At 44.3% G+C, this 21,525-nt stretch overlaps 2 protein-coding genes across 2 annotated transcripts; one reads left to right on the top strand and one right to left on the bottom strand.

The window, feature by feature from the left end:
- Positions 1-4,492: 4,492 nt before the first annotated feature.
- LOC113710600 (uncharacterized) lies at positions 4,493-6,113 on the bottom strand. The gene has a single exon (XM_027233703.2). It carries the CDS (start codon positions 5,935-5,937, stop codon positions 4,729-4,731), a length of 1,209 nt encoding a protein of 402 aa, XP_027089504.1. The 5' UTR covers positions 5,938-6,113; the 3' UTR covers positions 4,493-4,728.
- A 6,485-nt stretch (positions 6,114-12,598) lies between these two features.
- On the top strand, positions 12,599-15,223 carry LOC140014719 (uncharacterized). Its single transcript, XM_072065824.1, has one exon. It carries the CDS (start codon positions 12,599-12,601, stop codon positions 15,221-15,223), a length of 2,625 nt encoding a protein of 874 aa, XP_071921925.1.
- The last annotated feature ends 6,302 nt before the right edge of the window (positions 15,224-21,525 follow it).

Below are 21,525 nucleotides of genomic sequence, written 5' to 3' on the forward strand. Positions count from 1 at the left end.
ACAGTCTTCATGCCAAACCAGAGTTCATCCCCTCCATATAATTATGGTGCAAGGAGATAGTTGGAGAAACATGCAAGTCTTACCTGATTAGCTTACAAACGTTAATGATGGCGGGGAATGTTTTACGGCGTGATAAGTCTGTTGGCAAGCCCAGGATAAATTTTGGCCCGAAAGACCCTAAATGCTTGGGCTTGGCCCTTTTCCCCCATGCACATTGGGTCTGTTTGCTTGTCAAGATTTGCCCAAAAAAGAAAAATCTAAATTTGTTTTGCTTAAATTGTAAACACCATTACATCACATGGCAAAAAATGTCATAATATTATTTCAGATATATATATTTTTCAAATAATTTGTTCTTATCTAAACGAACCAAAAAATGTTGGAATTTGCACACTTGGGTTGCTTAGATTCTTCTCCTTTTAAGCCAAGCCAGCAGGAGCGGGCGGATTGTCCCACCATTGTCTTAATTTACGAATACTTGAGTGACTGTAGTGACCAGACGCATGGTGCAGCTGTTGGTTAGTAGATTATATATAAAAAAAAATGAATCTCGATCCGACTGAAAATTAGAAGCACAAAAAAGGTTCCAACTATGAAGACAGAATTTATATTCTGTACGTACTCATATCAGTTGCCTGAAATTTTAACTTTACATCAAACATGATTTGGTAACAGTTCGTTTGAATTTGGTTCGTCAGCTAGTCAAATCAAATTTGAACAACGCTTATATTCGATAGTATTCAAACTCGATAGAAAGCTCGTTCGAATTTGGTTCGGCAAATAAACAAGTCAAGTGCAAACAAATTTTCAAATTTGTTAAAATAATCAAAAAAATTTGAATAATAGAGTGTTCGATTTAATTAGACTCACTGCGCCCCTGTCAAGATATGTCCATGTGGAAAAGGAGAATCTTTAATTCACTTTCACTTATAAATGGACGTAGTGAGTCTGTTCCGAATGGCAAGTGGCCTCGAAGGAGCTCCTGTAAACTTCTGATGGGCTTCAGCCATTGTTAGGATCACTGGGGAGAGAGACAAATGGGGTTTGTAGCAATTAATGGGCTTCTTGCAACATATATATATATTTTTTAAATCTTGTTTCCCATTCTGTAAATATCTAATTACAATAGCTATTTGTGACGCAGAAGAAAAGAATTACCGGTTTCGATCATAGCATGTCGTTGGCTTCTAATTCGGCCCTCCAGAATAGGTCTATTTCTATCAATGTCACAATATGCATACTGCTCCATAATATTGCTTTAGATCAACAAACTGGCCTCTGGGCTGACAACAAAAAAGAATAAAGCGGAAAAGAAATGCTTTATAAATCTAGTAACTCTCCATAGAGTTTGAAGCTCTCGATTAATCTTTTTTACATTATCAGCGTAAATAACCTGTGATTTTTCTTTTTCACACACTGTTGAATCTGCATGTGCGTGTGTTAATAATTTCAAATTCGAATAACAAAGATTACGCGTCGTGCATTCGTTTTAATTTACACTACAGGAGAAATTAGTTAGAGTTTGAGAACAGTTGGAAGTGGAGGGACGCCTTTATGATGGTATCTTTCAAGTTATGAATGATCCATCAGGCATTACCCATTGATGCTCTCTGGCGCATGCATGCATGCGTAAATAGTAAGGCAGCTTGCGTGTATCTGTGACGAGGTGAATTCGCGCTTGTCAAAGACAGAACAAAAAAAGCTTATAATTATACACAGGTCAAGTTCATTGAAGAATGTTTCCATCTTACCTGCGAATTTCTGGCTTTCTTCTGCCTCGTAGAACACACACACTCAAGTCTATGAAGCAGATGCAGGGATCATCAGGGAATCGAAGGAAATGAAGAGTTAGAATGAATAAATGAAGGAAGAGAAGAGGGTATTGGGACTCCCACAGCATTACATTCATCATGTGACTCGTGCCTTCTTTAAGGTTTGCTCAGAAAACTGTCATCAGATCAGACGTGCAGTCTTTGCACCACCATCCCGCATGTAACTGAATTATCTCTGCAGCCAAACTGAAGCTCCATTATGGAATGGAGTCTAATTATGTGATGCTATGGTGACCTTGTAACTTGGTATAAATGTAACTCGGTTTTTCCCATGTTTTCAAATACTACTAGTTTTTTCTTTTCCCCATTCCCCATGGCGTGATGTCGTTTTCCAATTCACATTATGAATTCTCGAACCTCCCCAATTAGAGATGGTCCCGTAAAGAAAAAAAGTAATTTTTTTTTTTGAATAAAATATCATAATTTCATTAAAATCTGCACTAATAACGCGATAGAAGCTACGCCATCAAACATGCAAAGATATCAAAGAACAGATCTCTGAAGACTGTATGCTAAACGCTGTACATTTTCATTTTTAGACGAGGCATTTAACATTTACTAGACGATGCACATACTCGTTTACTCCGGTTGAGTAATGGTATATGGGTCATCATAGTGCATCCAAGTTCACATGAATGACTGTTGTCGAGTATGGTAGACATATTCATGGGGAAAGTGTAGGGGGGTAAGTACAAATTATTGTACTTGTACGATAGAAATTGATACGAAGACATGTATAATAGTGTACAAGAAGAGTAGTGAACAAAAACCAGAACTAATTGAGATCCTAGAAACCCTTACAAAATAAAAGAAGAGACTCAATTATCATCCCTTCCATGGAATTCAACCATATATGTTCCAGCAACAAGCGGTTTCCATGTTCCATGCTGTACAGACAGCCGAAAGCCAATCATCTGGCATTGGATGGGTACACTTTCGTTTTCTGATGCATGAAATTGCAACTCCTCATACTACTGCTGCTGCTGCGCAGCAAGTGTGTTATGATTTTTTCTCAGCTACGTGTTACTCTGTCTTATGATGTTCGATCTCTTCTATTTCTTCCTCACGAGCTAGGGCATGTTTTGGGATTATAAATTAGGGATAATATCTGAAACCTGCCCTGAGATTTCTCTTAATATCGCTTGGCACCCTTGAGGTTTTAGAAATATCACTTACCTCCTCCTAGTAACTGTAAAAAGACTATATTAACCCTCAGTTGATACATAATTCACAATATATCAAATAAATGGAGCTCAAAATTGCAAAAAACAAAAAAAGAAACAAAAGTCACTTTTTTCTTTTTTCCCTTTTCTTCATCATTCTCTCTTACTCATATTTTTTGGATGACAATGCAATATTTTATTTGTAAATTATAGTAATAAATTAAATTTTGTTTGCCTTTTATTTTTTGTGATTATGATAAAGTGGGGTATGATTTATTTGCTTATTTTGAGTTTATTTTTATAATGATTGGTACAGTTTAATAGTTTGAGCAATGGTTGGGAAGTTGTTAGAAAAAAAATATAAATTCATAAGAAATCGGTTTTGAGCATATAGAATTAAATTGATACAAGTGTATTTCTTTTCAAATATCTTTTTTATTTTTCAAATTTATATTTTTATGGGGTATAGCATTGTGATGTGGTAGTACTATAAGAGATTGTTTTTGAGTTGATGGTTTTCTTGAAGTGAATAAAGTGGTTTAGAAATATTTCTATTTAGCAAGTGAAAGGGTAATTTAGGATTTTTAAAAATTTTCTTACACAGATAACAAAAGTAAAGAAAATAAGTGATATTTTTTAAACCTTAAAAGTGCCAAGTGATGTTAAGAGAAACCTCATCCCATGAGGTTTCTCTTAATATCTCTATAAATTACTTACAGCCATTCTTACAAATCATCTGCTAACACAACTCTCACATTTACAGTAAAATTTGAATATATGATCTTTTAAAAGGAAGTGATTCATCCTAATCAACCGAACCACGAATTCGTATTGGCTACATCCCAAGATGATCAATTACCAGCTAGTAGCATTAAGCCTCCTTGCATTATTCGTCAACTGCACATGGAACCAATAATTGATTTGGGTACATTTGATGGTTTACACACCACAATAACCTTGACAATGACTACACTACAAAACAGGATCGGAGTCGCTTAACCATTGTGGCCCCAAGCAATGTAACATCAAGATTTTCTCACCTTGCTTGACACAGTAATCTTCCTGAAATAGTCTTCCTGAAATAGCTGCATTTAGTTTTCCCACATCTCCTCCTTGACACGTAGTGACAGTACCCTTTTTTTTTTTTTTGGACTACATGCACAACTAATTTAATTTGGATGTTAAAAGAAGTTGACGACAAAATCTAGGAATATATGCTCTGGAGAATATATATATATATATATATATATATCCGTTTTCAACTGTTAATAAATAAAATATTCCCACAACCACACAAAATTACGACATGTTTCCGCAAGAAGAATTGAACGCCACTATTCTCACAACCTCAAAAAAAAAAAAAAAAAGACAAGTATTACTACAAATTTGCTCCAAAAAGATTAATAGTAGTAGTATTAGGCTATTACAAATTCTATAATTATATAAATACTGAGTACTTAGCCTGTACACTGTATATTAATAATAAAGCTGTCGATCGATCCCATAATACTCTCAATAAAAATTAATAATAATTTACAATAATACACTACTGTTAAAATTGAACAGCAGGAGCTCTGGTTAGTAGCTGCCTATAACTTTTCTTTAATAGATACACATGGAGTCTAAAAAAAAAAGCACTTTAATAAATTACTACAAAAGAGGAAGGTAGGCTGGGGGGGCAAGAAGCAATTAAAATAGTAACATGGCAAATCGGCAATTATCTTTGGAAAGTGCTAATGCACTTTCTTGGTAAAGAGGCTTCGGATTTTAAATAAATTACTGCTGCCACGTACACCTTCGTCGGAGCCACCTCCTCCTCTATGAGCACCACCAAGACCAGCGGCCCCTTCAGCCGCACAACCAACAGCACTATTTTCATCACTTCTACAGCTCAAATGATTCCTATAACCAATACACATCGGAACATTCAAATGCAAGGCCTTTGCCTTGGCTGCGCCACTGCTTGACACGGCGGCAACAGACGTTTTCCGGCGAGCTTCATTGCTAACCTCTCTTTTAGCACCCTTCTCAGCATTCCTTGCCACGATGTCGGCGGCGGCTCCCTTCCCGCCACCGGCAGCACCGCGGCGGACTTGCCAAACCGGGCTGCTCCGGCCCAAGTGGACCCCACCTCGACTTGGACTGCTAGGCCACTGTTTCCTAGATTTGGACTCACCGGCTGAGTTGCTCCTCGAGCACGGCGCACTACTCACCTTGCGAGTTGCACCGGCACCCGCCATCCGCGGCCTATTTCCGCCGTTCCCGGCGGATCTACTCCTCCTGAATGGCCAGATATTTATGTTCAGCTCCGCCGCGGCGCTCACCCCACCATTACTCGGCCCTCCTCCACCACCTGCGATTTTCTTCTCTTTCTTCTTTTCTTTCCGGCTACTATCATCCTCTAACTTTCTCCGGTCACCGCTAATCTTGAAAATGTCTTTCCACCGCTTGGAAGAAGTGAATGTGGGTGCTGACAAAGCAGACAAGACGTTAGAGACATCGGGTCTCGATCCGGGCCCGGGTTGGTCTGACCCTGAAGTTTCAGGTGGGTCGGCGGATGATGGCTTTTGGTCGGGTGGGTCGTCGGAGGAATGGTTATTGAGGAGGTGGAGAGGGAGGAGGACACCGTCAGAGAAGAGCTCATCAGCTGAGAGAAGGTTGGGCTGGGGAAAAGACGGGTTTCGGAGCATATTCCAGAACTCAAATTCGGGTGAGTTGGAATCTGTAGTGGTTCTAGAAGTGCTTCTTCTTTTGGCGCTGGTGCAGGGGGAGAGCACAGGAGGTGTCCTCGTGAGCAGCTCAACTGGCTCTTCCATCATTCCAGAGAGAAATATTCGGTATGGGATGGTAGAGTAAGTAGGAGTACTTGGCCGGGGCTTTTGTTGCTCCACTATTTTCTCTATTGAGGAGGTTGTTTTGTTTTTGAAGTTTGGTGTTGGCATAAAAAGAAATGAGGACTGAGGAGCAGAGGAGAGAGACTTTGGGTTGGGTGGCGACTGGTGAGTTAGTAGCACAATTACATGCAATAAAGATAGATAGGGGGGAAGAATGAGAGAGAGAGAGAGAGAGAGAGGACAAGAGGATCAAATCAAACCATGAGAGAGTAATACAGATGTTTGCATCGTAGGGGAGAGAGAGAGAGAGAGAGGACAAGACATGTTAATCAAGTAAAATAAGGTTGAGAAAAAAAAAATAAATAATAAGCAAAGTAGCAAGATTGGCAGTACTAGATTGTTGGGATAGACGATTATTTAAAAAATTATTTTAGTTTGCGTTTGGATAGAGGGATTTAATGAATGATTTGAAATCGTTTCAAAATTTTTAATTATTTAAAATATTTAAGAGGTATTTGAATTTGTAAATCATAAATTATTATAGTGTTTAAAATGTATTTCAATAATTAGTGAATTATAAATTCAAATGCTTTTAAATAAGACAAATAACTAGAGTGATTTGGGTGAATTTAAAAATTTTTATCAAATTCCTCTATCCAAACTGAATAACTATATAGTACTTTCTAGTTCGTTGGGATGGAAGATTTTTTCTAAAAAATAAAAATAATATTATGGAGCAGTATTTTTGTAGTTTGATATATGTGAGATAAAATGATGGTTATAAAACAAAAAAGGCAATAAGAAAAGTATATCGCGATCAAAAAATTTTTTTAAAGAACTCTTCAACCATAAATTGTATTCCAGTTATAATTAAGCTATTTGGTAACTCTCCCAACTTAATCCAACAACAATAATTCCCCGCATAATTACAAGAGGAGCGCTGAAAGTTGAAATTTTCGGGTTTATTACACGGCAAGTTAATTTATGAGCGAAAGACATATGTTTATATTTTATAAAAGTTAAAACACGTAGAATTGCTACATATATGTATAATATAGAAATCAAGTGAATAATCAACCCAATCTTAAAAGGGTGAATAGTTACTCAAAAGCATCAACTATAGACTTTTTATTTTTATTTTTCGCTATAAACATCTTTTGTGGTTATAAAATAATTCGCCAAGCAAGTTAAAATTTTTAACTTGGCCTATTTTTAATTCCTTGATTACATACTTAATAGGGTATTACCCTATAAATGGAAAAAGGCCAGATGTGTTAGAATAGTTGCCAGATTCATCGTGACAAAAAATTAATCTGCAGTTATGAGTTATATATTTAGCTGCAATGTGACTTTTTTTTCATTTATATTATCATCATCAAAATGTGCAGTATGAAGAATTATTAAATTTGAAATTAATTTTTAGACGTTAATGTCAACTCACAACTACTTGTGCCCTCGGTGCTTAATAACTACCACATAACTCATTCATGCAAAAAGATTTTTTTTTTTATAAACCGTATTCTCAATATGTAAAAACTACATAAATCCAAAATTACCGTACTTTCTTTGTGAAAATATTAGCATAAAATCTTTTGACCCAAATATTAGTATTGAGAAGACATGTTAAAAGATCAATTGCCTACGCAAGATGGAAATGGGAAAATGTTAAGAAAAAGAAAAGATAGTGATTGCATTCGGCCATAAATCTAATCATCTACCTAGAAATAATTTCTCTATCATTAAGAGTCTTTGCGCTAGCTCTTACGTACCTTGAGAAATGACAAATTAATGACATTCCAATCTATACAGGCAGTCGTTAGTGTGACCATGTTCCATGTGCCCGGTAAGGCTGTAAAGCTAAGCAAAAGCGGGACAATTAAGACAATGATATGGCTAAATAGAATCAACTCTTATTAAGAGACTTGGCCAATAGGTGAACAAAAAGTGCAGGTCAAGGATTCAAATCTCTGCACTTATAATAGAATTCAATTTTTTGATCAAAACGTAGGATCCTCTCCCTTTAGTTTCCTTGATCTAATTAAGACCTTCCCTAATATAAGTCAGATTAGGAGTAGCAAGGCTCCTTGGTCCTGTTGATGATTGACTAAAAAAGATATGGCTAAGTAGGGGGTCAGGGTGAGAAACGGTGCATAATCGAATATCGCAGTATATTGAATTTGGTAAATTTGATTATTTGACTTCTAAATTTTTAAATCTATTTCAATTTCAAATTGGGGGTAACTAATTTCATTTTATTTCTGAATTGAATTTGGAAATCGTAATGAAAATGGGTTATATTGTTTTCGAGGGAAGAAATAAAAAAAAAACGAAAACAACTCAAATAATGAAAAAAAATCAACTATCAACTATTCCAAAAACAATAAATCAATAACCAATTTTTTTGGGTAGGTAAATCAATAACCAAGTTCCTCCAATTAGTCTAATTAAAGCACAAAAAATGCCCAATTCAAAGGCAATCAACACGAATCAATGTATAATTACTAATTATGTTTAATATTTAGTACTACGCTTATTATCTAGTTATATATAAGAAGAATATGTATTATAGTGAGTGTACTATTATAGTTATATCACAAATATTAAAATACTATACAGTACATAGTTTTATATTAGTATAGGTATATGATAACACTATTTAGTATCTACTATTATAGCCTTTACTTATATAGTAATATATAATTCGGCAGACTAATTTGGTAAATTTTTTTGTAAGGAAATTGGGTGTACTAATGCATTCTATAAACTTTTAAAAACAAGAAATACTTGACTATATTTCTTGTGTGATATACTAGAATCACTAGATCAAACCTTGCCGACCTAGTGCACGGGAGAGATTTCAAAGAGAATCTTCCTGACCATTAAAGAAAAACTAATTTGATAAATAAAAGCAGAAGCAAAACGATGCCTTATCCCATTTTACCATCATATTTGAATTCGAAATAGATTGTTACTAAATTGAGAATCCAGTTACCAATTCCGTACTATATTCGAATTTCAATTCGGTTCATACCAATTTTTGTATCAAATCCCACTTTACCGGTTTCAAATTACCAATTTTATTTTGAAATGGTCGGTAAATCGATTCGCACTGATTTATGCTAAGGGCAGAGAAAGAAAAAGAAAAAGAAAAAGTAGTAATGGAACAAGATATGTAACTGTGGTGGGTTCCACATCTCATCGGTTCTGCCCTTCACCTGTCAGGCCGACCTCTCCACGTATCAGTTCGGCAGAAAGGAGCTTGTCCGTCTTGATGACCAGCTCGGGGTAGTCATATGTCAGCCCACCAGCTTGGCCGAGCTAAGAATGAGCGGGCCTGGTGGGCCGCGCCGCCCGAACTTGTCGGGACTAGTTAGCGGAGCCCTAGAAGGAGTCCCGCTATGGAAGACTCTTTGTCCTGCTGGGAGACTACCACCCTCGACCCTATAAATACAACACGTTGCAAGGATGCTAGGTACGCTTTTTCTTGAGAGCACATATTCACTTCGATTCCAAGCTTCTATTGACTTGATCGTCGGAGTTGCTCCGGGGGACCAACCCCGCCGCATCTTTGCTTACAGGTCGGCACGGCCACCAGGTTCTCTACCAGCTAGCTCGGCAGAACCACAGCTCAGCTCGGACTTCGTTTTTGGCAGTCGCATCAATTGGCGCCGTCTGTGGGAATCACGTTACTCTTCTTTGCGAATCATGCCGAGGACTAGGTCGCAGAGGAACGCTGGCGGATCCAAGGGGACCGAGCGAAGTGGCCCCCAAAACTCCACTCGGGATCCAACACCTGGTGAAGGAGGGGCGGGGCCCACACGAATCCCGCCTGAACAGCTGGTTCAGACGGTGGCGGAAAACCTGCCCACCTTCGAGGCGATCATGAACTACCTCAAAGGGCAGTCAGAAGGTCATCCGAACAAGGAACCTAAGGACAAGGGAGCCGACCTGTCAGAATCCCGAACTGGGAGTCCCAAGCTCGGGGCCAAGCGGGCGCACCGGGAACTCACACGTGAGCAGGTCGAGGTCGTAGAACCCTCTCTCAAAAACTCCCGAACTGAACCCCCGGAGCCCGTCCGGAGGCTCTCTCCCCTGAAGGAGCGACAACAGGTGCAGGACGAGCTGGACCTACTGCTGGACCCCGAGGCGGACAGGTACATTGCTTCCCCCTTTGTGCTCGATATTGAGGACTACCAACTGCCCGCGAAGTTCAAAATTCCAAACATGAAACCTTACGACGCAACTACGGATCCGGAAGACCACCTGTTCGTGTTCATGACGCAGATGCGCATACAAACGGCCGCGGATGCGGTCAGATGCAAGACCTTCCCGATGTTCCCAGAGGGAAGGGCCCGGCAGTGGTTCCAGGGACTTCCGCCCAGATCGATCCGGTCTTTTACCCAGCTCGCACGACTGTTCTCCGCGCAGTTCGTTTCTTCGCGAGCCTTCTCTAAAAGCACCGCTCACCTCATGACCATCCAGCAAAGGGCTGAGGAGTCACTGCGCGAATACATGGTGCGATTCAATAACGAATCCCTCCAGGTCCGCGACCGAGACGACAAGGTGGTCATGGCTGCCTTCATTAACGGGCTGCGGAAGCAGAAGTTATAAACTGAGCTCGTGGAGAGACCGCCCAAGTCAGTCAGGGAGATGCTGGACCGAGCTCACGAGAAGGCCAATGCTGAGGAGGCCAATCGCTTGAAAAGCGCGCAGGAGAGGCAGAGGGATGACAAACGCCGAAGGATCACCGACCAGGGAGACGTGCGACGTGACCAGGGGCGAAAGAATACCTATGACCATCCGCCGAGAAGCCGGCCCCTGGGGGGAGATAAGCCTTGGACTTCCCTCACGGCCCCCAGAGCTCGGGTCCTTGCGGTGATGGAGCAGGAGGGACTTTCCCGACCTCCCCGACCCTTGGCCGGGGACAGAAGCAGACGGGATCAGGACCTGTACTGTGCATACCACCGAGATGTGGGGCACGACACGGAGGATTGTCATCACCTCAAAAAAGACATTGAAAAGCTGATCAAAAGAGGCCACCTCGGGCAGTTCGTACGGGACGAGCGGGTTGACCAGCGACGGGCGAGACCCAAACCAGAACAAAACCCGGGCTATCCCCGGAACCGACCTCAAGGGCCTCGCGGCAGAACTCCCGAGCAAGAGGCTCAGAACCTGGCTGGGGTGATCAACACCATCGCCGGAGGACCGGCTGGGGGGGATAGTCATACAGCTCGGCGGCATAACCGCCCCCTCCCAGCGGAGAAAGCTCGAGCAAACGGCTGAAGATATACGAGGAGATTGTCTATGGACCTGAGGACGAGGTACCTCTTGCCTCTAACAATCATGAGGCCATCGTAATAGAGGTCGTAACGTGCAATTACAAAGTGAAGAAGGTGTACATAGACAATGGGATTGCCATCGACGTGCTGTACTACAAGACCTTCCGAGAACTGCAGCTGGAAGATAAGCAGCTCATCCCTGTCCGAACACCCTTGATAGGCTTCGCCGGACCGGCCGTAAGGCCAGAGGGAATGATAACCCTCATGGTCACTGTAGGAGAGTCTCCGAGGTGCCGGACTGTCCCGGTGAACTTTGCGGTGGTAAAGGAGCCGTCCTCCTACAACATGATACTAGGACGGCCAACCCTTAACGCACTACGAGCTATCTGCTCGACCTTACATCTTAGCATGAAGTTCCCCACGCCCGCAGGGGTAGCAGAGGTATTGGGGGACCCAGAGGTAGCTAGGGCCTGCTACATTGCGACCCTCAAAGGCAAGGAGAAGCTGGTAGCCCAAGCAGCCTACCTGGAACCCTGGGAGCCCGTTGAGAAGGAGGAGAGGTTGGAGACGGACGAGGGCTTGATCGAGCTGCCCATTCGCCCGGAGCGACCTGACCGCGCGGTCAGGGCCGGATCTGGCTTAAGCGAGCAGACGCGAAGGGCGTTGGAGTCTCTCCTGGAGGAGTTCGCCGAGATTTTTGCGTGGAGTGCAGACGACATGCCCGGGATTCCTCCCGAACTAGCAGTTCACAGGTTACATGTAGACCCGAACATCCGACCAGTGAAACAAAAGAAAAGGAAATTCGCGCCCGAACGAAATGAGGTCGTCAAGGAGGAGGTAGGCAAGCTGTTGGAGGCCAAGATTGTGAAGGAAATCTACTATCCGACCTGGCTGGCCAACCCTGTGTTGGTCAAAAAGGAGGACAGAGCTTGGCGGATGTGCGTGGACTTCACCGACCTGAATAGAGCCTGTCCGAAGGATTGTTACCCTCTCCCTCGCATCGATCAGTTGGTAGATTCAACTACAGGGTGCAAGATTTTTTGCTTTCTGGATGCTTTTAAAGGTTATCATCAGATAGCCCTGGACGAGGAGGACCAAGAGAAGACTGCCTTCATCACCGAATACGGTACCTACTGTTACACCACCATGCCCTTTGGATTGAAGAATGCTGGAGCGACCTATCAGAGGCTGGTCAACAAGCTGTTCCAAAATCAGATCGGCCGAAACATGGAGGTCTACGTGGATGACATGCTGGTGAAGAGCCGAACTCAGGAGCAGCTCATCGACGACCTTAGAGAAATTTTTGACATTTTACGGAGCTCGCGGATGCAATTGAACCCCAAGAAGTGCACCTTCGGGGTCAGGTCGGGCAAGTTCCTTGGGTATATGATATCACAGGACGGGGTGAGAGCCAACCCCGACAAGGTGAAGGCCATCGTCGACATGGCCCCCCTCGAAATATAAAGGAGGTCCAGCGGTTAGCTGGCAGGATGACGGCTCTAAACAGGTTCTTGTCCAAATCGGCAGTTCGGGGTTCGCCTTTTTTCAAAGCATTAAGGAGGGGTCCCCAGTTCGAATGGACCTCCGAGTGCCAGAAAGCTTTCGACGAGCTAAAAACCCATATAGCCAGGCTGCCAGCTCTGACCTCCCCCGCGCAGGGGGAAACCTTATTTATATACCTGGCAGTGGGGGAAGAGGCAGTCAGTGCAGTGCTAGTTTGGGAGGAGGACAAAGTTCAAAAGCCCGTGTACTACGTGAGCCGAGCTCTGCAAGGAGCAGAGCCAAGGTACGCTGCAATCGAGCGTTACGTTCTGGCATTAGTTCACGCGGCCAGGAAGCAAATTCTCTCCAAACCTGATGCATCGGGGAGGATGGTGAAGTGGGCCGTAGAGCTGTCCGAGTACGACCTCGATTACCAACCCCGCACGGCCATTAAGGCCCAGGCTTTAGCAGATTTCATAGCGGATGGGGTCTCTTGCGAACAACCGGGAGTCCAGGCCAAGCCGACCGGAGACACAGCTAAGGCCGAACTGGCCAGAGAGGCTGCCGAGGTCGCACAGGCCGTCAAGGCATTCAAGGCCGAGTCGACCGGAGACACAGGTAAGGCTGAATCGGCCGAAGAGGCTGCCGAGGTCGCACAGGCCGTTAGGACGTCCGGAGCCGCGCCGACCAGAGATACAGCTGAGGCCGAGCAGGTCGAAGAAGCTGATGAGGTCCCGCAGGCCACCAGGGCATCAGAAGCCGAGTTGGCCGGAGACGCAGCTGAGGCCGAGCTGGTCGTAGAAGCTGCCGAGGCCACACAGGCTACCAAATCAGCCAGGGACGAGCAGAGGGGAGACCCCGCGAGGGCCGGACAAGCCAGGGGAGTTGTTGAGCTGGTTTCCGAAAAGACAGGGCAAACCGCTCCAACCTGGACATTGTTCGTAGACGGGTCGTCGAGCAAGGAAGGGTGTGGAGCCGGACTCCTCCTAACCAGCCCCATGGGGGAAGAGCTGGCCTATGCCCTGAGATTCGACTTCAGGGTTTCCAATAACGAGTCCGAGTATGAGGCCCTAATCGCAGGGATGATAATTGCTCGGAAGTTGGGAGCCGAGGCGATAAAAGTTCACAGCGACTCGCAACTGATAGTGAATCAAGTGTTAGGAAACTATGAAGTCAAAGAGGAACCACTCAGAAGGTACGTCACCAAGGTGCATGAACTGAAAGCTCAGTTCAAGTTGTTCGAACTGGAGCAGGTCCCTCGAAGCCGAAATAAGAGAGCAGATGCTCTGTCCAAGCTGGCTTCCACTTCGATGGGGGCGCTGAATAAGGAAGTACTAGTGGAAGTCGTCCGAAATCGGGCATATGAACAGTTTGATGCGGCAGTTATTCAGGCAGTGGGCTCATGGATGGATCCTATAGTGCGGTATTTGACCAGTGGGGAGCTCCCCTCTAGTAAGGTAGAGGCGCGTAAGATTCTCCTCAAGTCACGGGGATATGTGCTAACGGATGGAGTGCTTTATAGGAGATCCTATTTACAACCATGGCTGAAGTGTGTGACATCGGCAGAGGGAGACTACATCTTGCGTGAGCTACACGAGGGTCTCTGTGGAAATCATGTCGGCCCTAGGGTGTTAGCCAAAAAGGGGATGTTGTCCGGATACTATTGGCCCACTATCTTCCGGGATTCAACCGAACTGGTAGCGCGGTGCCGATCGTGTCAACTGCACGCCCCAGTCAATCACGCCCCAACTCAGGAGATGATTCCACTCCAGAGCCCCTGGCCATTCTACCAGTGGGGCGTTGATCTGCTGGGCCCGTTCCCTCGAGCTCCTGGGGGGTATCAACATGTGATAGTAGCCGTGGACTACTTCACCAAATGGATAGAAGTGGAGCCGCTCAGCACCATCAGTGGTAGGTCGGTCCAGAAGTTTCTTTGGAGGAACATTGTTTGTCGATTCGGTATACCCCGGGTTCTGATTTCGGACAATGGTCGCCAGTTCGCTGACAGTTCCCTCCAGGGTTGGTGCGCAGAGCTCGGAATCAGGCAGCACTTCACCTCGGTAGGTCATTCTCAAGCCAATGGTCAGGTAGAAAACGTCAATAGAACCATCCTGCACGGCTTGAGGACTCGGATAGAGTCTGCTCAGACTGGATGGATCAATGAGCTGCCTACGATACTATGGGCATACCGAACTACTCCCCGAACGGCCACAGAGGAGACTCCATTCGCCCTAACTTACGGGGCAGAGGCTGTGATCCCAGCGGAAATCGGTGTTCCCTCGGGTAGAGTTCAGAACTTTATAGTCCAGGATCATGAGGACGAGCTACGGCTGAATTTGGATCTGCTCGAACAAAGGAGGGAGGAAGCGGCTATACGCATGGCTAAGTACAAGGGACAGGTCGCGCAGCACTACAATGCCAGGGTGAGACACTTGTACTTCAAACCAGGAGACCTAGTCTTGCGAAAGAATAGTGTGAGCCGAGCCCGGGGTACGTCTAAGCTGGATCCTAACTGGGAAGGTCCCTATGTGGTGAAGGAGACAGATCGAGCTGGGTACTGCAAGCTGGCGCACCTCAGCGGGGAGGAGGTACCACGTACCAGGCATAATTCCAACTTGAGGATTTTCCGTTAGGGAGTCCAGCTCGCACTGGCCAGGTCGTTCCAAGATAAAAGTTTTTTATTGATATGTTCAGTTAGGAATAAGTTATTTTGTCTTAAAAGTTAGCTCGTGCTTATAGAGGTCGATAACAGATTGTAACTTAATATTATGACACGAAAATTTTGAATCCAACTAAGTGTGGAGCAAAAGAGGGATTTCTTTTCATTTCATCAAAGGAAAACTGTACAAGGAAGAGCAGGGCTCATACAAAGCGAACTGAATTCAAACAGTTCGGATTCCTATCCTAGGGCCCTACTCTAGTTCTCGCCCTCTTCTTCCTCTTGTCCGGGCTCAGGAGTGGTTACTGGCAGCAGGGGATCGGCAACTAGGTTGGCCAGCTTCCGCCCATGGGTATAACCCTCCACCAGGCGATCGATCTGCTCCACAGCCTGGGGGTTGTAGCTGGGAAACTTCCCCAGATCGAACCCGGGCAGACCCAGCCCTTGCACTTCCTTCAGGGCCTGGGAGTATCCATGTTGCAGCACGGGGGTATTCAAGATGGCCAGGTCACCCCTAAAGTCCTCCGACCTGAGGAAGTCCCGCACACCCTCCTGGCGTCCATCAGCCTTGGCCGTCTCCACCTGAGCAGCCAGTTCGGAACCCCTCTGTTGCTCTTCCTTCAGCTGGGAGGCCAGCTCAGAGTTTTTCTTCAGCTCCAGCTCGAAGTTTGTGTGGACCTGCGCGAGCTGCCTCTTCAGACCCTCAGCTTCGGCCACAGCTGCTTCGTGTTGGCTCTGCAGCTTCTCGTTACCCGCCTTCGTTTCGTTCAGCAGGGGGAGCAGGCTCTCGTAACGCTTGGCCAGCTCGGGTCCAACCACGTTTACCTGTCCAATCAATCTCAGAAAACAGGTAAGCCCATAGTAAGGGAGTTTCTTGCCTATTGCGGGCAAGGAAGTGAAGAAACTGACCTGGGCTGCCCCGGTATAGTAGTAGTTCAGGAGGTCGGAGGAATCCATGACTTTTACAAGGTTGTAGTCCCGCGGAAGGATGGCCCCATGAATGAGCTGCCGAGCTACCTCCGGGAACTGAGCTCTGTCATTTATGGATAGCTGCCATGGCGGGCAGAAGTGCATGGGATGTGGGTGCGCGACCAGCCGAGTCTGGGGATTGAAGAGTAGGGTGCTCTGGCGCTGCCACAAGTTAGGAGGGGTCTCAGCACGGGCTTGCTCTTCGGCGGAGTTCACTCCGTAGTGATCGGGCTGGATAGGCTCGGGCGTCGATCCCTCCCCCCGAGCTGGGGATGAGGTCGTGTCCACCCTAGCTCTCTTGGCGATAGTCTTCTTCTTTTTCTTCTTCCCGGCCTCCGCGATTTTGGATGACTGAGCAGGGGCTGGCTGGACAGGTGGAACAGGTGCCGAGCTGACTGGGATACTGGAAGGAGCCTGAGCGGGAATGGATGAGCTGCCCCCAATGGACAACAGCTGCGAAAATCACTTCACTGCAAAGAAGAAAGGCTCAAGTGGTTAAAGCTGTCACTCGAATTAAAAAGAGCAAGGAGAGGACAAGGGGAAAGAGTATTACAGGTGGTCAGCTCGTCCGGGGCAAGAGCCGTGTTTTCGGGAGACGGATCCGAGGGATTAGCTCGGATCAGTCCTGAGGCCCCGAGTTGGGCGTTGCTGAACTCTTTCACGTTCAGCTTCATATCCGAGTTGAGTAGGCGAGTAAGTTCGGGTACTGGAAGCGGAGAAGGAATGGGGTCAGACACTTGAGTCTCCGCTCTCCAGGTCGGGGGAGGAAGACCAAGATTTTTTACAAAAAAGAACTGGGGTTTCCAGTCTTTAATAGATGAAGGAGCTCCCGTGAACAATTTGCGGGTAGGGGTTTTTGCTCCACTTCGACGGGCGAAGTAGAACCACCCGGGCACTTTTCCGCTGACCTTCATCTGGAAGAAGGCTCGGAACAAGTCAAGGGAAAAGGGGATTTCAAGCACCCGACAGAGAATGAAGAAGCCTATAATGGAGCGAACAGCGTTTGGGATGCTGGGCTATACGAATACCCCAAAAGGTGAGAATCTCGAAAAGAAAATGAGGAATGGGAAGACGGAGACCGGCCATCAGCTGGTCCCTGTAGATCGCCACGAACCCGGGAGGAGGTCGGCTGGCGACCTCTCCAGGACGGGCGGCTCTAGGCTCAAACTGGGCATGAATTTCATATTTTTCTACCAGTTCGTCAACATCTTTTTGCTCCAGGGCCGGAGAAATAGTGTCGACCTCACCAAAGTCGCCACTAGGTCCCCTAGAAGCCCCGGCGGCCGTTGGGTCAGGAGCCGCCTGTTCGGCAGCTCCGACGTGAGGCTCAATAGGTTGCTCGGACGAACCCATCGTTCTAGCAGGGGACAAAATGGGGGAAGGGACGAACTCTGACCCGGACGAACTAAAAGAAGGAAGAGAACTAGAAGTGGTGGACGAACTGATATCTACGAAATCAGGAGAAGCTACCCTACGGCCAATGGCTGAACTAGTAACGTCAGAACGATCGGAAGAAGAGGAAGACATAAAAAGGAAAAAGGGAACTTACTGGTGAGAGGAGGAGATCGGGTGAAGGGCTGATCTAAGAAGTGCGCGAACTAACCCGAGGCTCTGGAAGCAGGATGAACTCTGGGAAAGAGAGAAAACGAAGGGGCGAACTGGAAGGCAAAGGGAGCGAGCTGGTGAAATGAAGGAAGGAGAGTGAAAATGACGCCTGGAGGGTCCTATTTATAGGCAACGATAGCGCGGGAAAATGAAGAGGCGCGCATTTATTTCGAATTTATCGGGAACCGTTGTGATGTGTCGTGGTGACGGTTGAGGTGACAGGTGAGTGGACCGACGCGACGGTTACTCGGACGTGTGCCAGGCGAGGGTCCCACGACGAACTGGGAATTCGGCCTAGATTCCCTCGACTACTCGGTGATTCTAGACCAAAATAGGGGGGCTAGTGTGGTGGGTTCCACATCTCATCGGTTCTGCCCTTCACCTGTCAGGCCGACCTCTCCACGTATCAGTTCGGCAGAGAGGAGCTTGTCCGTCTTGATGACCAGCTCGGGGCAGTCATATGTCAGCCCACCAGCTTGGCCGAGCTAAGAATGAGCGGGCCTGGTGGGCCGCGCCGCCCGAACTTGTCGGGACTAGTTAGCGGAGCCCTAGAAGGAGTCCCGCTATGGAAGACTCTTTGTCCTGCTGGGAGACTACCACCCTCGACCCTATAAATACAACACGTTGCAAGGATGCTAGGTACGCTTTTTCTTGAGAGCACATATTCACTTCGATTCCAAGATTCTATTGACTTGATCGTCGGAGTTGCTCCGGGGGACCAACCCCGCCGCATCTTTGCTTACAGGTCGGCACGGCCACCCGGTTCTCTACCAGCTAGCTCGGCAGAACCACAGCTCAGCTCGAACTTCGTTTTTGGCAGTCGCATCAGTAACGGAGATGCACCTTGAAATTGATGGATGTCAAATCCTCGAGGGTTGACTTCTATTTCTTTTCTTTCATTTTTTTTAATAATAAAACTAAATTTCATTAGAAGATCAGCTATCGAAGCGTCAATAAAATTTGACCTACTCAAAAAGTATACTCACGAAAAGGATAATAATCTTCTGTCCATTGTCACGTGACCACGACACGCGATTGGCCTTAGCCAATCACAAATGGGATTTTACCTTGAAACTTTTATCTGCAAGTTTACCTTGAAACGCTTGTATGTTTGTGCCTTTGGATGACGGACGAGTAAAGCAGCCTCTGGTATAATTTAGAATGCAGCCTTGGATGCGAAACATGAAAAACTAAAAACACCAAAAGCTCCAAAATACACACCAAACAAAAATGTATAAACTCGGGACAGAACCGTTTTCGTCGGCAAACAAATTGGATTAAGTTTAGAATAAATAATTGCACTTATTAATGAGACTTTAACTCAGAAATTAGAGATCGTGAATTCTCAAGTCTCATTATATACGAGCTTCTAGTTTAGATTGTACTTTTATTTAATTGCAAATTCTTACAATTTGTGAGTTGTTGTGTTGCTCTTTTATGCGGTTGTGGTTTGTTGTAATTTTATTGTTTAAAAAAGGGTAAAAAAAAATTTTTTTTAAAAATCCACTGTGGTATAGTTATCCTACAAAAAAGTTCCATGTGGTATCAAATCATATTTGTTGGTACCTTATGATTTTAAAATAAGGTGAAAAATCGGCAAAAATCGTTAGATCTAACGCATTTGATGTAAACACGCTAGAGCTGCGAGTGATTCTTCCGAAAAATAGTTTTTTTTTAAACAAAATTTGATATGATATACCTATTTTGCCCCTCAGACCTTAATAAAACCGCCTTTGCTCTTCTTCAATTTCGCCCCAAACTTGCAGAAACCGACGATTTTTATTTGTATTATTAGTGAATGAAACTGATGAATCTCTTCTGCTATTTTTAAAACTACAAGAGACTTTTTTTATATAGAATAACTGTACCATAGAGGACTTTTTGATTTTTTATCCTTTCAATAAAAAAAGGTACGTTACTGGAAATAACCTATATAGATATCCCACACGTTTGAGGTAAGAGCCTGATGTACCGACGTAGCCCCATCCATTTGCTCACATGTTCTTTCCTGGCACATATTGGAAGTGTACAGGTTTGGTTTGGTCCTAAACAAACACCCTTCGGCCACGAATTCAATCATGGTATCAAACTTCTCCCGACTCCCTCAACCATGTGATCATAGGAATGGGACGACATCCATCGAAGTTCATTCATCCTTTTCTTATCACCCCACCCCTAATTGCCACTTTTGCTTAATTATACCAATTCTTCCTGCTACGGAATGGAATTATAGTTATGACATTACATATCTTGACCTATTATACAAATTCGGAATAGGCCAAATAGATGGAACAACCAAATTAAAATGTATCTAAAAACCAGACCGCTTAGGACTAGACGCTGCATTCTGGGCATGTTCAATATCTGGATAACACACTGGATATTTGGCGACAAAGAAAAAGGACGAAAAAAATCTCTAGTCTCTGTAAGGCGGTAACGCTAGTGCGATTTTGGACTGTATTTTTGTGTGTTGTCATGGAAAGTGGTTTTGATGATGAATCAGAAGAAAAACAGCGTCCCCCCACTCCCAGAAGTCCATAGGGATGCCTGATATGAGTGAACAAAATTGCATGGCGGGCAAACGCACCTCGACCACACAAGCTAAGCTAGTATTCCCTCCACGGCGTACCAATATTAGAGTCTATTTTTGGAAATTCAACCTTTTTTGATAACATAGTAATTAGTGTATTATATATAGAAGATGATGAGGTGGGATTGATGAATTTACATATATATATATATTCTTTAAATTCAAAATATTTTTTTATTATATATGCATTGAGATTCCAAAATGTTACTTTTTTAAATGATCAGATTAGAAATCACGTGTTAAATTTGAAACGGTGACTCTTATTTTGAAACATCGATGAAATGAGAATACGGCGTTGTTGTTAACAACGACACACGAATGATTACTACTGTAGTTATCTCGCCAGGGAATTTAGTAACTGATGATGTCAAGTCATGTTTTGTGTCATAACTCTTCATTCACATGGCGTACGAGAGAAAGAGATTGTATATATGATATATGATGGATTGTGCTGACATTCATGGCGCCTCCCAGTTAGAAGTTAGAACTACCCAAAGTCCAAAACATCTGGTAGTAAACAGAACCACAACCAGCGTACGTGAATGATGACCAGACCTCTCCGTCCATTTTACTGACCATGGATCCTAATAATTACTCGTATTTTCTCAAGAAAAAAGAAACAAAAGAAAATCATTTACTACCCAGAAATAAGAAAAAGACAAGATTAATCATTTACGATTCAGGCATCTTTAATTCCGAGAACTAATAAAAATATGCTAGCTGTGATATATTTTCTGCTTTTGGTGCAACTATCTTCGTAAAGCAAACCGTGCAGAATGATTTCTAACTGGTTTTTTTTTTTTTTGTGTTAAGAATATTGACTTCTGTTTTATTAAAAAATGAAAATAAGCTAATTAGGTTAAATAATATGAATTAACATGCCGCAGTTAGGCGCGGTAAATATACCCGATATTTAATTTGCTTCGAGAAAAAGAAAAGTTGTCGCTGCATTTTCCACTTTTGTGTTTTTTGTCATTGCCTTGTGCGGTGTCCCCCGAAATATCTCCCAGAAAAGTCTTTCAAAATGTTTCCCATGTTCACCTAATCATTATCCTCTGAAAAAGGATATTAAGAACATAATCATAATTTACTTTACCTAAGATTGTCATGAG

Source organism: Coffea arabica, chromosome 9e (genome assembly GCF_036785885.1).
Source record: "Coffea arabica cultivar ET-39 chromosome 9e, Coffea Arabica ET-39 HiFi, whole genome shotgun sequence".
NCBI lineage: Eukaryota > Viridiplantae > Streptophyta > Magnoliopsida > Gentianales > Rubiaceae > Coffea > Coffea arabica.

Excerpts from the sequence above, each read along its gene's own strand:
- LOC140014719 (XM_072065824.1), top strand. The coding sequence starts at position 12,599 with ATGACGGCTCTAAACAGGTTCTTGTCCAAATCGGCAGTTCGGGGTTCG.
- LOC113710600 (XM_027233703.2), bottom strand. The coding sequence starts at position 5,937 with ATGCCAACACCAAACTTCAAAAACAAAACAACCTCCTCAATAGAGAAA.